This window comes from Podarcis melisellensis (assembly GCF_964234715.1).
Source record: "Podarcis melisellensis genome assembly, chromosome: 1".
Taxonomy (NCBI): Eukaryota; Metazoa; Chordata; class Lepidosauria; order Squamata; family Lacertidae; genus Podarcis; species Podarcis melisellensis.
The window spans coordinates 132393285-132406201 of NC_138528.1; the positions used below are offsets into that span (position 1 = coordinate 132393285).

General features: G+C 42.6%; 1 protein-coding gene across 3 annotated transcripts in view; it reads right to left on the reverse strand.

The window, feature by feature from the left end:
- Positions 1 to 12917, reverse strand: part of SPAG16 (sperm associated antigen 16) — a 399910-nt gene that overhangs the window by 46897 nt on the left and 340096 nt on the right. Inside the window, exon 16 of one of the 3 annotated variants that reach the window (XM_081924720.1) lies at positions 11823 to 11857. The exons of the other annotated variants lie outside the window; for them this stretch is intronic. Within the exon in view, the coding sequence (XP_081780846.1) occupies positions 11838 to 11857 (20 nt within the window). The 3' untranslated portion in view covers positions 11823 to 11837. Of the gene's footprint in view, positions 1 to 11822; positions 11858 to 12917 lie in introns of those variants that run through there. 3 annotated transcript variants of the gene reach the window in all.

A 12917-nucleotide genomic window follows, 5' to 3' on the forward strand; every position in this document is an offset into this window, starting at 1 on the left:
GGGGTGATGGCAGAGCGGGGAGGGTAAGTAGGCCTGGCATGGCAACCGAGCACATGGAGGGGCAGTGCAGGAGCCACCCGCCAAAGATGCAATCCTGCAGGTTACAAGGGTCTGCTTCACTATCATTTTTCATGCTACTAGTGTAGCAGCACCCAGGAGGATTCAGCCCTCCTGTTCTCTGCAGTACAGTGGCGGCGATGATGGTGATGATTTATTTATTTATTATTTATACCCCACTCATCTGGCTGAGTTTCCTCACTCACCTTGGGCAGGTTCCAACATGATATTAAAAAGCATCTCCTCCCTCCTGAGTGTGGGGATTAACTCGCTTTAACGCCAAGTTGGTCTGGGTCACATTCTCTCTTTGAAAAATCTCCATGGGGGGGGGGTTGTTTCTTAGAATTCCCAAGCAATGTGGGGCACTTTCAGTTATCAGTAAATGTTGCTGAAGGTGTTCAAGTTGCATCTATTCCATGAGGCAGCCACAGTGAGATAAAACATGAGCAAATAGATAGATGCGGTCAACTTGCTAACACAGCCTGCTTCCGACTCAGACTACTGTAGAGCACATGAGCAGAACACACAGCAGGTATAATGGGGATGAGTTTGGTCATAATGTGGGGAGGACAGAGGGGCGGTGTCCGCAGGTACAAAATTATAAGGGGGGATGCAACCAGGTGCAGAGCCCACATGCCCTGCCTCTGAGCTGGCCGAGCGGGAAGGTGGAAGAGGTGTCAAGCGGAGAAGGCATGCAGCCACCACCACTAGTAGAAGCACCAGCAGCCATGTGTCTCGTGGGATCTGTGCATGTGCGCCATGGCACGTGCCTCCACCCCAGCTGCCCAGTTGCCCCTGGGGGGCAACACTTTCTCCACCCTGGGTGCTGGCAACTCATGCTATGCCACTGGGTCAGGTGTGTGAAACTAGACAGGGGTTAAAAATGCACACGTGTCCCTGTTTTAATCTATAAAATGTTGGTGGTTATGATATGTAGAAGACAAGGGAGCCAACTTGAGCCCCACACTGTGAGTGCTCAACATCAGCATGCACTGCGCCATGCTGTGATATTGTTGTGACGTGACATCATCATGTCACAGTGCACCATTATTGTGGTGAAGCATTGGCCAGGGCCTGTGCCTCTGCTGGGGGGCCCCACGGTGGTGAAGTGCCAGAGTTAAGGCAGCACTCTGCCAAGGTGGCTGAGGCAGGTGGCATTCGGCTGCAGCAGGCAGCATGCGGTGGATGCAGTGTGCAGAAGCTGCAGCCACAGTGCACTGCCGTGGCACTCGTGGGGGGCGCACAGAGTTGGCAGCTGCAGTGGGGGCGCATGGAAGCGGCTGCAGAGCCGGCAGGTGTGGGGGAGAGGCAGAGGCCGGGCATCTACAGCAAAAGCTTTGCAGGTGCCTGGGCCCCTGAAACCCTGCTGGCTTAAAACATCTCTGCATGGAAGTTGCTCCACGTGGCAAGTCATTCATGTGCAAACACTTCAGCTTGCAATTCCAACAGCTGTCTTGAAGCCACTACATATAATTGTGAGCAAAACTACAGAATGTGAGCTGCTGCATGTGGAAGATTTGCTATTTGGTGTTTCACAACTTTCTGACTAGTTGCAGGACCTTAGCCAGATCTAGCAGAGTAAATGCAGAATCCACAGAAGCAATTGGCAACTTGGCTGCAGACAGGATAGACGAAGCAGGAAGCAGGAACTTGTAGTTAGGTGTTTATTATATACAGTGGACTATTTACAGGAACAGAACGTGGATCTTTAGCTAGCTCTCTCATACATGACTCACAACTCCTACACTGACACAGAACAACTGAACTACTGAAGTCTGAACTAACAGATTCCAGTTAATAGGCCATTAATTATCACTCCGTTGAGAGAGCTTAACCAATCAGGGAGCTGTTTCCATGTCTCTGTTATCACCAGGCAGACTTACTCCTTCAGATTGCCTTCTGGCTGTCTGCCAAACCTTAATTGACTCTGTGTGAGTAGCTGCACGTACACAGATTCCCAACAGAACGAGCAGCTTATACCTTGTCAGCTGTATTCAGACTAACACAATGTGTTTACTTCACTTCCCCAATATGGGGTGTTATTATAGCTTCCTTAAAAGAATCTACACTGTGTGCTATCAGTGTTAATAGTATCCTGTGCTCTGCTTTCCAGGAACTCAACCACAGCCTGTCTGGGTAGCTTTGCACAGGTTTTCTTACCAAAATGTAACAACGCTTACCTAATTAGGCAAAACACTAGACTTTCAGTGGGGGAGGGGAGGTCCCAATAATCCTGCTGGATTAGTAAATGCATAACAATGGCTGGATTTCCAACAACAAAGATTCATGACATTGCCATATATTGAAAATATGCTGGTGACATTTTAGATGACTAAATTAACATTTTAATTTTTATCAACGAACTGCAAAAGAGTGTCTAAGGATACAGAAGTAAGTCTTGCCTATAATTATCTATAAACCCCAATGCGAAAGCCTTGTGTACTAATTGAGTGTAAAGGTTACTTTGCTGCTATTTTAAATTTATATGATGGAAGGCTTCCTTCCATCACCAAACTGTTCTGTGTTTTAATTTTTAAAAGTTTATGGCTCAGAGGAAGGCGAATCGAATTAACGACCTTCTCATGAAACTGCTTTTGCTCCTGTCTGGTGTGCTCCTGACCTTTTGCATTCTGCAGTCTTCCCCAGCCCATTGCCCTTCAGATGTTTTGGATAGCAAATCCAGCAGCTCCAGCCGGCATAGTCAATGGCAAAGGATTGTGGGAGTTGTAGTCCAAACCATCTGGAGGACAGCAGGTTGGTGGGGAAGCCTGGTATATACTGAGCTGGAAGAAAGTTTAAGAACAAAACCAAGAATCTTTTGTTCCTAAGTGCTATTATTGAATACCAGGATGTTATCTAACATGCTAAGGAAATAATAATTTGCCACCAAGAGGCTGGGAGAATTTTTGTTTATTAGTTCATTGTGATTCAATTTAGAAGACTCTGCTTCGTTGATCTTTGTGTAAGAATTTTAATTGGAAATGAATATCACAATCTATTTATCATCTCACACCACTGAGCACAAGATGCAGTTCATTTCAGTGCTAACACCTGCTACTTAGCTTTGCAATGTAAGAAAACAAAATTAAAGGATTTCCCCATTTTTATAGGGCTAAAGGATCCCTGGACAGTTAAGTCCAGTCAAAGGCAACTATGGGGTGCAACACTCATCTCGCTTCAGGCCAAGGGAGACGGTGTTTGTCCACAGACAGCTTTCCGGGTCATGTGGCCAACATGACCAAACCGCTTCCAGCGCAACGGAACACTGTGTTGGAAGCCAGAGGGCACGGAAACACCATTTACCTTCCCACTATTTATCTACTTGCACTAATGTGCTTTCAAACTGCTAGGTTGCCAGAAGCTGGGACAGAACAACGGGTGCTCACCCCGTCGCACAGATTTGAACTGCCAACCTTCTGATTGGCAAGCTCAAGAGGCTCAGTGGTTTAGACCACAGCACCACCTGTGTCCCATATATTAGAGAGATGAGCACCTCACCTCATAGTCGTCTTTGACTGGACTTAACCGTCCAGGGGTCCTTTACCTTTATTTTTATAGAACAGCTAGTATGTAGGATATAGACTATTTCTACACTGAAACATGAGGTAATAAAGAATGGATGTACCCATAAGACTGAGACAGTGGTCTGACAAACATATATATCAGCTTAAGGTAGCTATACTTAATTAGGCAAATCCATGCCACTGGTAATTTTTATGAGTGGAAGGGACTGAAAAGGAACGAAATACTTTTAAGGTATGTGTTTATTGAATCATGTTGAGTGTTGAATCTGATATTCCATTTATGAAATGGTACTCCAGGACGCCCTGGAAGTTGTTGAGCTTTTTAGGAAACACATTTTCCCTGAATGTCAATAGTAGCCCTACCATTACCACTGATATATGCCATTTACTTGGAGTTTTTTTTTCCAGGGTGTGTGTGTGTTAAATGGACTTGAACCTGTTTCCAATTCTATACAATGCACCCCTCCCCCAATTCAGTGATGCATAAGATTTGAATCAGGCCCTACCCCATAGAAAACAAGGAATTTTCCTCAGCTTGTCAAACCATTTCCCATTCATTTTCTATCTTGGATGGAAGACTAGCATTAAAGCCCTTATTGCTGTTTCTCTGTGAATGTCAGAAATTTATGGTTCTTCCTAATATAAAATGTTTACCTTGATTAACAAAAGTAAGGGTACAGAAAAATGCTTTATCTTTCTTTATAGTATCCAATTTTGGTTTTAGCAATCTAACTAATTAATATAATCCTATTAGTCTGAATGCCCACTGTGTAATATTTCAGTACTTCAGGCAAATTGATTTTCCTACAGATTATGCACACAGCATCATAACTTCCCATTAAACCAACTCCTTCGAATCAGCTCAAGCTCCCACATTTTTTAAAAAACAAACCCAAGCCCCAAATATGACAAATATTGTAGTACTGGATTCAGATTTTTCTACTATTAGGGCACAGTTCAGTCTAAACGTGATCACGCTTATGGCTTCAAAATACTAGTTGCTGGGGATCGCAAGTGCAGAGGGTACCAGAGTTGGCTGGCTACCTCCAGAACAGGATGCTAGACTAAATGGGCCATAGGAATCCAAAGGAACTTAGAACACTGCCTGGACAGTGGCCCGCCAGAATTCCAGGCAATGGTCTCTCCCAGCCCTATCATATGCTGAGGATGCTTAGGATGCAAGCAAAGTAGATGCTCTAACCCAGCCTTTCTCATCCTGTGGGTCCCCAGATGTTGTTGAACTACAACTCCCATCACCCCTAGCTAGCAAGGCCAGAGTTCAGGGATGATGGGAGTTGTAGTCCAACGACATTTGGGGACCCAGAGGTTGAGAACTCCTGCTCTAATCAATGAGCTATGGCCCTTCACCTCAAAAAGCCCTTTTCTCTTCGATACCACATGGGATACCCGCTTCCTGTACAGTCATCTTCCAGCTCTTCCCTGCATGATGTAAGCAACTGAATCTAAGTTATCTCACATCATACAATGACAAACAACTGGGTGGGAATCTGGGACACTCTCTGAAGTACACCTTTTGCTATTGCCATGGCAGTTCCTAATATTCTTCTGTTTTTATTTGTGGTCTGAACAGACTAATTTCAGTGGGGTAGAAATGCCCCCACCCACACAAAGCATCTTGTGAGTTTTCTTTGCTATTGTGACCCCTGGCTACAACTACTGGAGAGCCATGTTTTTTCATCTGGTTGTTGTTTTGTCCTTCCCGAATTAGTCACACAAGAGATCCCATTCATTCAGAAATCATGTAATGAGATGATGTCACTATGCAGCATAGCCAGTCAGATGTTGCTGCATTACGAGTGGCCACATGTAATTACTACAATGCATTTGTCTCTATTACTAGTGTTAACCAAGAATAAGAGAAAGAGGGGGCTATGCAAGTTAATTGTGCCAAATATAAGGGAGAAAACATTGCTGAAAATGTTGAAGAAAAACCCATGTAATATTAGGTCGGCCTTAAACGTTATCCTTTGATTTTACTGAAGGAAGGACTGAGGCTGAAAGAGAATGAATTTCCCATTTCCCAGTGAATTCAAAACTAAGCTTGAATTTAACCAAAGTATTTTAGACCTACATTCATGTTTGCCACTCTACCCACTAAACAACACTGCCCCTTTATAAACACCAAGCCCACATTCCCAGCATGTTTGCAGTCCTGTCTCAGCGACGTCTACACTGCCTTGGTCATGTCCACAGAATGGAAGATGGCAGGTTCCCAAAGAATGTGCTCTGCGGGGAGCTGGCTTCAGGCACCAGGCCGGTTGGCAGACAAACTCTGTGTTACAAAGATGTCTGCAAACATGACATGAAAGCTGGAAACATTAACTCTGCCATGTGGAAATCCCTTGCACACAACCGCAGTGAAGACAGGCAGGCAACTCGTGTATCCACAGCAGTGACCAGAGAAGAAACAACTGCTGGAAGGAGCGCAGAGAGAAGAAATGCAGCAGCAAAACTGGACACGTTCATCTGCCTCAGCTGCAACAGAACCTGTGTCTCCCACATCAGTCTCCACAGCCTCAGCCAGCACTGTAACCCTCCAGCAGTTTGTCTTCATCCCCAAAGACACACTACTCCATTGTCTCCCAAGACGGATGCCAGCAGCAGCATACATACAGCATAGCAACAGAACTTGCTCTAAAGTCTTACAGGGATCTATCTCACTGAAATAATTCCCTCTTGGATAAGTCTAATATAACTAACTTGCTTGGAGTTATAGGGCTTTGTGTTATTTGGCCATGGTTAAATCACGCATTTCACTCACTGGGCTGTTAATATCCTCTGGGTACAAACTGCATTTACTAGAAAGCTTTCTGTTGTGAATTTCATCCATTGCTTGCCTTCTTCTGCTCCAGTTTTAAAATATACTATTGGGAACAATTGTCAATTTGAAGAGGGAGATGGAATAGTTGTTGGAAAGCTTTCTGTATATGCTGATCATATTTCTGTATCAGTACAGAATCCCTCTAACTTTATCTCTGCACTGTGTCCTATTGTGAAAGAATTGCCTTTGATACCTTGGTGCCACCTGAACATGTTTAAATCAGAGGTATGTGAAGTGGAATAACGGTTCTGTCACATAACTGGAGATTAGAATTGGTGCAGATTTTAGTCAATTGTTTTGGATTAAAATTGACCATCTACTGGTACAGATTAACACATATTTAGATAACTGGGGTAACTTGAAATTGTGGCAGAGTAAAATAATCTTGTCCTGTCCTATTCTGGTTTAGGATCCAAGGGAAGGCTGGGCTGACACCAGGAGGCTGACTGATAGGCTTCACTTCATCCCAAAGAGCAGGATCATAGCAAGGAAAGTCTGTTAGTCCCAGAAAGAATGGATCTTTGGACCAAAGCTCACAATTTGAAAAAGAACTCTTGCAAGACAACAATGATACTTTTTTGTCTAAAATGCATAATCAGTTATTAGAATGGGAAACTAAAGATGAGCTTGTTCAATGGCACACTGCGCAATAGATACAGGACACAATATAGATCTTAACCTCTGGGAGAAACTCTGGAAAGTGACCTGAAATTTACAGCATACTATTCATTGAAAGAGAATTATTTGAAAATGATTAATAGATGGTACTTAACTCTGGCTAGGGACGCAGGTGGCGCTGTGGGTTAAAGCCTCAGTGCCTAGGACTTGCCGATCGAAAGGTCGGCGGTTCGAATCCCTGCGGCGGGGTGCGCTCCCGCTGCTCGGTCCCAGCGCCTGCCAACCTAGCAGTTCGAAAGCACCTCCGGGTGCAAGTAGATAAATAGGGACCGCTTACCAGCGGGAAGGTAAACGGCGTTTCCGTGTGCGGCTCTGGCTCGCCAGAGCAGCGATGTCACGCCGGCCACGTGACCCGGAAGTGTCTCCGGACAGCGCTGGCCCCTGGCCTCTTAAGTGAGATGGGCGCACAACCCCAGAGTCTGTCAAGACTGGCCCGTACGGGCAGGGGTACCTTTACCTTTACCTTAACTCTGGCTAAGATTTTTAAGACAGAATCAGATAAGGGTTGGAAGTATAAAGAAGTGGAGGGAACCTTCCTCCACAAGTGGTGAACATGTAAAAAGGTAAAAGATTTATAATGAATTGAAGGAAAATGTTTAAAATTACCTTCCCCAAAAAACCAGAGTCTGTTTTGCTGGGGATAACCCAGACTGAAATTCCCAGGTGCCAGGAAATGTTATTTATGTATGCAACTACTGCGGCCTGTTTTTGTTATCCCAAAAATGGAAAGTGAGCGAGGATTGGCAACTTAGGTTGACAGAATATGCACAACTTGCAGACTTAACATATAGAATAAGAGAGCAAGAAGAACATATGTTTAAAGAAGATTGGAAAACATTTATTGAGCATATGGAAAATAACTGTGTACAGCTGAAAACACTGGTAGCATTGAGATAAATTCAACAGAGTAAATAATTTTTGATGGATGTAAAAGTGTAAAATTGATTGGAATGGTTATGGTAAAATATGCAGGGATGTATGATATGTAAAATGAACCATAGAAACAGAAGAAGGGAAGTCATTGGATATTTTAAAGTTTGTAAAATGTTTATTTGAAATTGTAAAACAGGATTTAATAAAAATATATATATATAAAAGAAAGTCTGTTAGTCCCATCAAATCTAGTAGGCATTACCAGATCACCCCAACCAGGGCAGCAGGGCAAACACCCTGGAGAGATGACAGAAGACAGTACTTGCTAGGACTCAACACAGAAAAACCTGTTGCCTCTGCAGCGTACTGTACCTGAAGCCTTGTGAGCACTTGGAAGACTGTCTGTTTGAGCCTCCTATTAGTCCTTTCATTCCCATTGTCTGAAGAGTCGCCTGCTATTGTAAAGGATCTTTGCCATATGCTCTAGCCACTGGCTCATACAGTGTGAAGGGGATGAGGAAGGAATTGGAGGGGTGTCCCTTGGGGTGGAGAAGTCCAATAAGGCCAAATTCTCAGGTTCAGATGGTCTAAAAGGGACGGGATGTCTCTGCAGGTGATTCCTCCCCCCAACCATCAGTCAGATGAAGGCTCATGGCTGGTGAACACTCTTCTTTCCATTCAAAATGTCAATTTTACAAATTGGGCCAGAACTTCTATTTCCTATAATTGATATTTCTTTAAGGGTTCACTTTAAGAATATGATAGAATCTGACAAATACTTTTGTGTCAAAGGGGAAATAATACTGTGTATAGCATATTGTCTATGTGGTACAGTAGGAAAGGCCCTTTATTGTATGGTTTCCAATTAATCACTGAAATAAATAGACATGAGTAGCTTAGATGATTTTTTTTTTTTAGGCAAGTCTAGCCAAACATGTAATTTTATTATACACATTTGTTTTAAAAATCTGTTGACTTGATTTATATTTTGATAATGTTTCTACATCTATTGTTTTTAAAGTCTGTTTGTATCGCTGTTTTAATGAATATTTTATATCAGTTTATATAAGCTGCTTAGATATTTTTTGATGAAGCAGTCTATAAATCTTGCTAAATAGATAAAACAAAAAAAATTCCTTCCAGTAGCACCTTAAAGACCAACTAAGTTAGTTCTTGGTATGAGCTTTCGTGTGCATGCACACTTCTTCAGATACACACTTCTTCAGATACACATCTGTGTATCTGAAGAAGTGTGCATGCACACGAAAGCTCATACCAAGAACTAACTTAGTTGGTCTTTAAGGTGCTACTGGAAGGAATTTTTTTTGTTTTGACTATGGCAGACCAACACGGCTACCTATCTGTAAATAGATAAAGTTTATCTATTACCGCATCTCAAAAAGGTTATTGTAGAGCTGGAAAAATTGTTGAAAAGGACAACCAAAATGTTCAGGGGGTGGAGCAACTTCCCTGTGAGGAAAAAGATTACAAGCTTTGGGGCTTTTCATTTGGCGCTTGGAATGATAACTGCCGTAGCTTTCTGAGAAAGATGAATCAAACTGTAAGAATCTGATATCTACACATATTTTGAAAACTGCTAATAGATATAAGAAGGATGTATAATCAGATATCTAGTTTTACGTTTCAGTTATTCAAGATGCAGAATTTAATCTAAATACGATGCGAGATGTTTTTGCTATTTGGTCAGCAAATGGGATAGGTTGCTGTATTGTGAATATGTGATTATTTAATTTCATCAAATTTGGGGGAAATGTTTAACAGCATTGTCTATTAATATTTGCCGGTTCAATGTCTCAATTTGCCTATTTTATGGTTTTTTATATTTGGTTATGTTTTTCAAATATGAAACAGAAAGTGAATGCAGTGGCAGTGAATGCAGTGACAAAAGAATGTTGGCAAAATATAAATAGAATTATTTTGGATTCTACTCTAAGGGAAAAGTTCAGGTTTGCCTAGAACAAAGACAACTGTGGACTGGAAGTTTAATATGTTCAACTGTATCTGAAACACAAACACACCAAATAAAGATAAAACAATTTATTATGTCATTAAATTTGAGGAAGGTACAATGTATCTTATACCACTAAGTTAAAAGATTGATAAAAGAGTTCAATTTAAGAACAGAAAGTGTCATATGCTCAACTCTAATTTTATGCATATGTAGTGGGAATACTCCTGGGTTAATAGGTTTTGGGTAAAGGTTATGCATGCCATTATATTAATAGCAGAAGAGGTCAGATGCTTGATAATTTTGTTCAACTGCCAGAAGGATGCTGGCATGGGGCTCTTATGGTAAATCTCCTTGTTTCTGTAAAGATTATTATTGCCACATGCTGGAAATCTAACAACTTAATGCAAATCTGAGAATGGTTGACAAAGGTGTGCACAGACATGAAAACAAAAAACTGGATTGATGATTCTGGTCTGAAACTGGAAACAGGGATGGATTGCTTCAGAGATTAGTTTCTTTTATGCTGTATTTGAATAATTACTGTAATTGTCCTCTGTTCAAGGAACAATCCCCACCCCGTAACATACTTCTAGTATTTCTAGCACAATGATGTATATTATATATATTTTTAAGAAACAAAGCATGGGTGCATTTTTAAAAGCTCCAGCTTTGTAGTTGACCCATTCTCCCATAATTCTTAACTATGGACCTTCAATATGGATGGAGCTCACTGCTTGTCTGTGCTCATTTGGTGCTCACAGTTTTTGTCACACTGGCTCAGTATGTGTTGAGAAATGGCCTGCTTTAGCTTGGGTCACAGTGGGTTTATTAACAGTGAACTCGGCCCTACTGTTGAGCCAAAATTGTCAAGCTGCAGCTCAAAGAAATCAAGCGACTACAACAACAGTTAAAAGATTAAAAGCTGAATTCAACAACATGCTGTGGTGAAGGTCCTGTCAGCACAAGAACTTCAGCTTGCCAGATTGAAGAATTTTATCCTTATCCTGCATGCTTTTCTGGGGCTTCTCCGTCCCCGCCCCCCTGCAAAGCCAACTGTGGGGGTGCCAGGAGGCAGAGGGGAGGAAAGGAGGAAAGCTCCAGATCATCCCCTGGAGACTCTTCTACCTAAATGTTCAACCTTCTACAGGAGCACAAAGATTCCTGTTTCCCAGAAAGGGAGTCTCAACTTTTAGACCATGGGAAAGTAGCAGTACAGTGGTGCCCCGCAAGACGAACGCCTCGCAAGACGAAAAACCCGCTAGACGAAAGGGTTTTCCGTTTTGGAGGCGCTTCGTAAAATGAATTCCCCTATGGGGTTGCTTCGCAAGACGAAAAAAATCTTGCATCCCCCTGCGGGTTTTTCCGCTTTTTTCTTCCTTTTTTTAAGCCGCTAAGCCGCTTATCAGCTGTTCCGCTGATAAGCCGCTTAACAGCTGATCGCTGGAAGCCGCTTGACAGCTGTAGCGCTAATCCGCTAAGCTGTCAATGGGCTTGCTTCGCAAGACGAAAAAACCGCTATACGAAGAGCCTCACGGAACGGATTAATTTCGTCTTGCGAGGCACCACTGTACCAAGTTCTCAACGAGTGAGGTCAAAGGGGGAAATGGGGATTGGCCAGATCACTCCAAGAAGTAAAAGTGGGAAGCAAGGGTACAAGGAGCAGCGGACCAAGGAAACAATGGCTGCAAACAGTGCTGGGGAAAGTATATACAAAAATGAGGACTTGAGGGGAAACTGTTTCAGCCCCCTGCCCCGTGCAACGCTCGCTAAGAGAATGTTTGTCAGTGAACCGTCAGTACAGCCCCAGTTACATTTCATTGAACTGTTCCTGTCTTTCCTGAGGTGGTTTGTCCTTAGTTGATGTGCTGACACCATGTGGTCTTTGTGCAGATCAAAAGAAGAAGAGCCCTGCTGGATGAGAAAAAGGCTTAATCTAATCCAGAGTCCTCTTGCCCCTAGTAGCCTGTTCAATAGCTCCATGAAGGCCACAACCACCTCAGTAAATAGCATTAAAATGTTCTGCTTTGAATCATTAAGAATTCTGTCATATTTGATTATTTTATTTGTAAACAAAACTTATTCACTGAACTCAACATTTTCTTCCTTTGATCAAGGAATATTGCCCATATACTATTTGGAAACCAAGATTGCACGGCACTGTTCATCTTAGGAAACGCTGCAGAAATAGTACCAGAATGACGAGGAAAAGTGATATTATTAATAATAACATTCTACTCAGCCTTTAGCAGCGACCAACTGATCCCACACTACGGAAGTTTTGCTTCTTTACCTTGGCCTGACCCTGAAGGGAGCTTCAAGAGCCGTAGGTCAGCACTACCTCCATGCCTCCCTCCCTATTGGCAGGGGGCATAAGGACCCTGCTGGCACAGCTCCAGGCTGCAGCCTTTTGGTTTTTTTGCTCCACCATAGCAAGGGGATGGAGGAGAAGCCACCCTGATTCACCCTGACTGCAGTGGGTTTAGGGAGTGTTGTTGGTGGAAAAAATATTTTGGACATATTATTTTTATCTGCTTCTACCAACTGAAAGGTTCAAGGCTGAAGTAGGAAGACTCCAGAGCCATTAGCTCAAAAAAAAAGTGGGCCTGAGTTTCTTCACATAAATGCAGATAAACCAGAGTACAAAACCCTCAAAGAGAAAATAAATGATCCATCTTTAACACAAAACACATATTTTTCTTTTATTTCCACCCCAACTTTTGCTTCTTTTCTACAAAAATGCATCTTATGTGTTCTGGAAAGAAAACATACGAAGAAGGCAATTAAAATGTTGCCTGCCAAATTGATTTCTAAGAGCAGAGTTGTGGACCGGGGTGGAAAACAGTCTATAGCACTTGTTGAAATCTAATGTAGTATGAGAAAACCTGCAATGAAAAATGGGCAGGGTTTTGGATGCATTCAAATAAAAGGATAAACATCTGACCCAGGACACTGGCCAGACCCTAACCTGGGG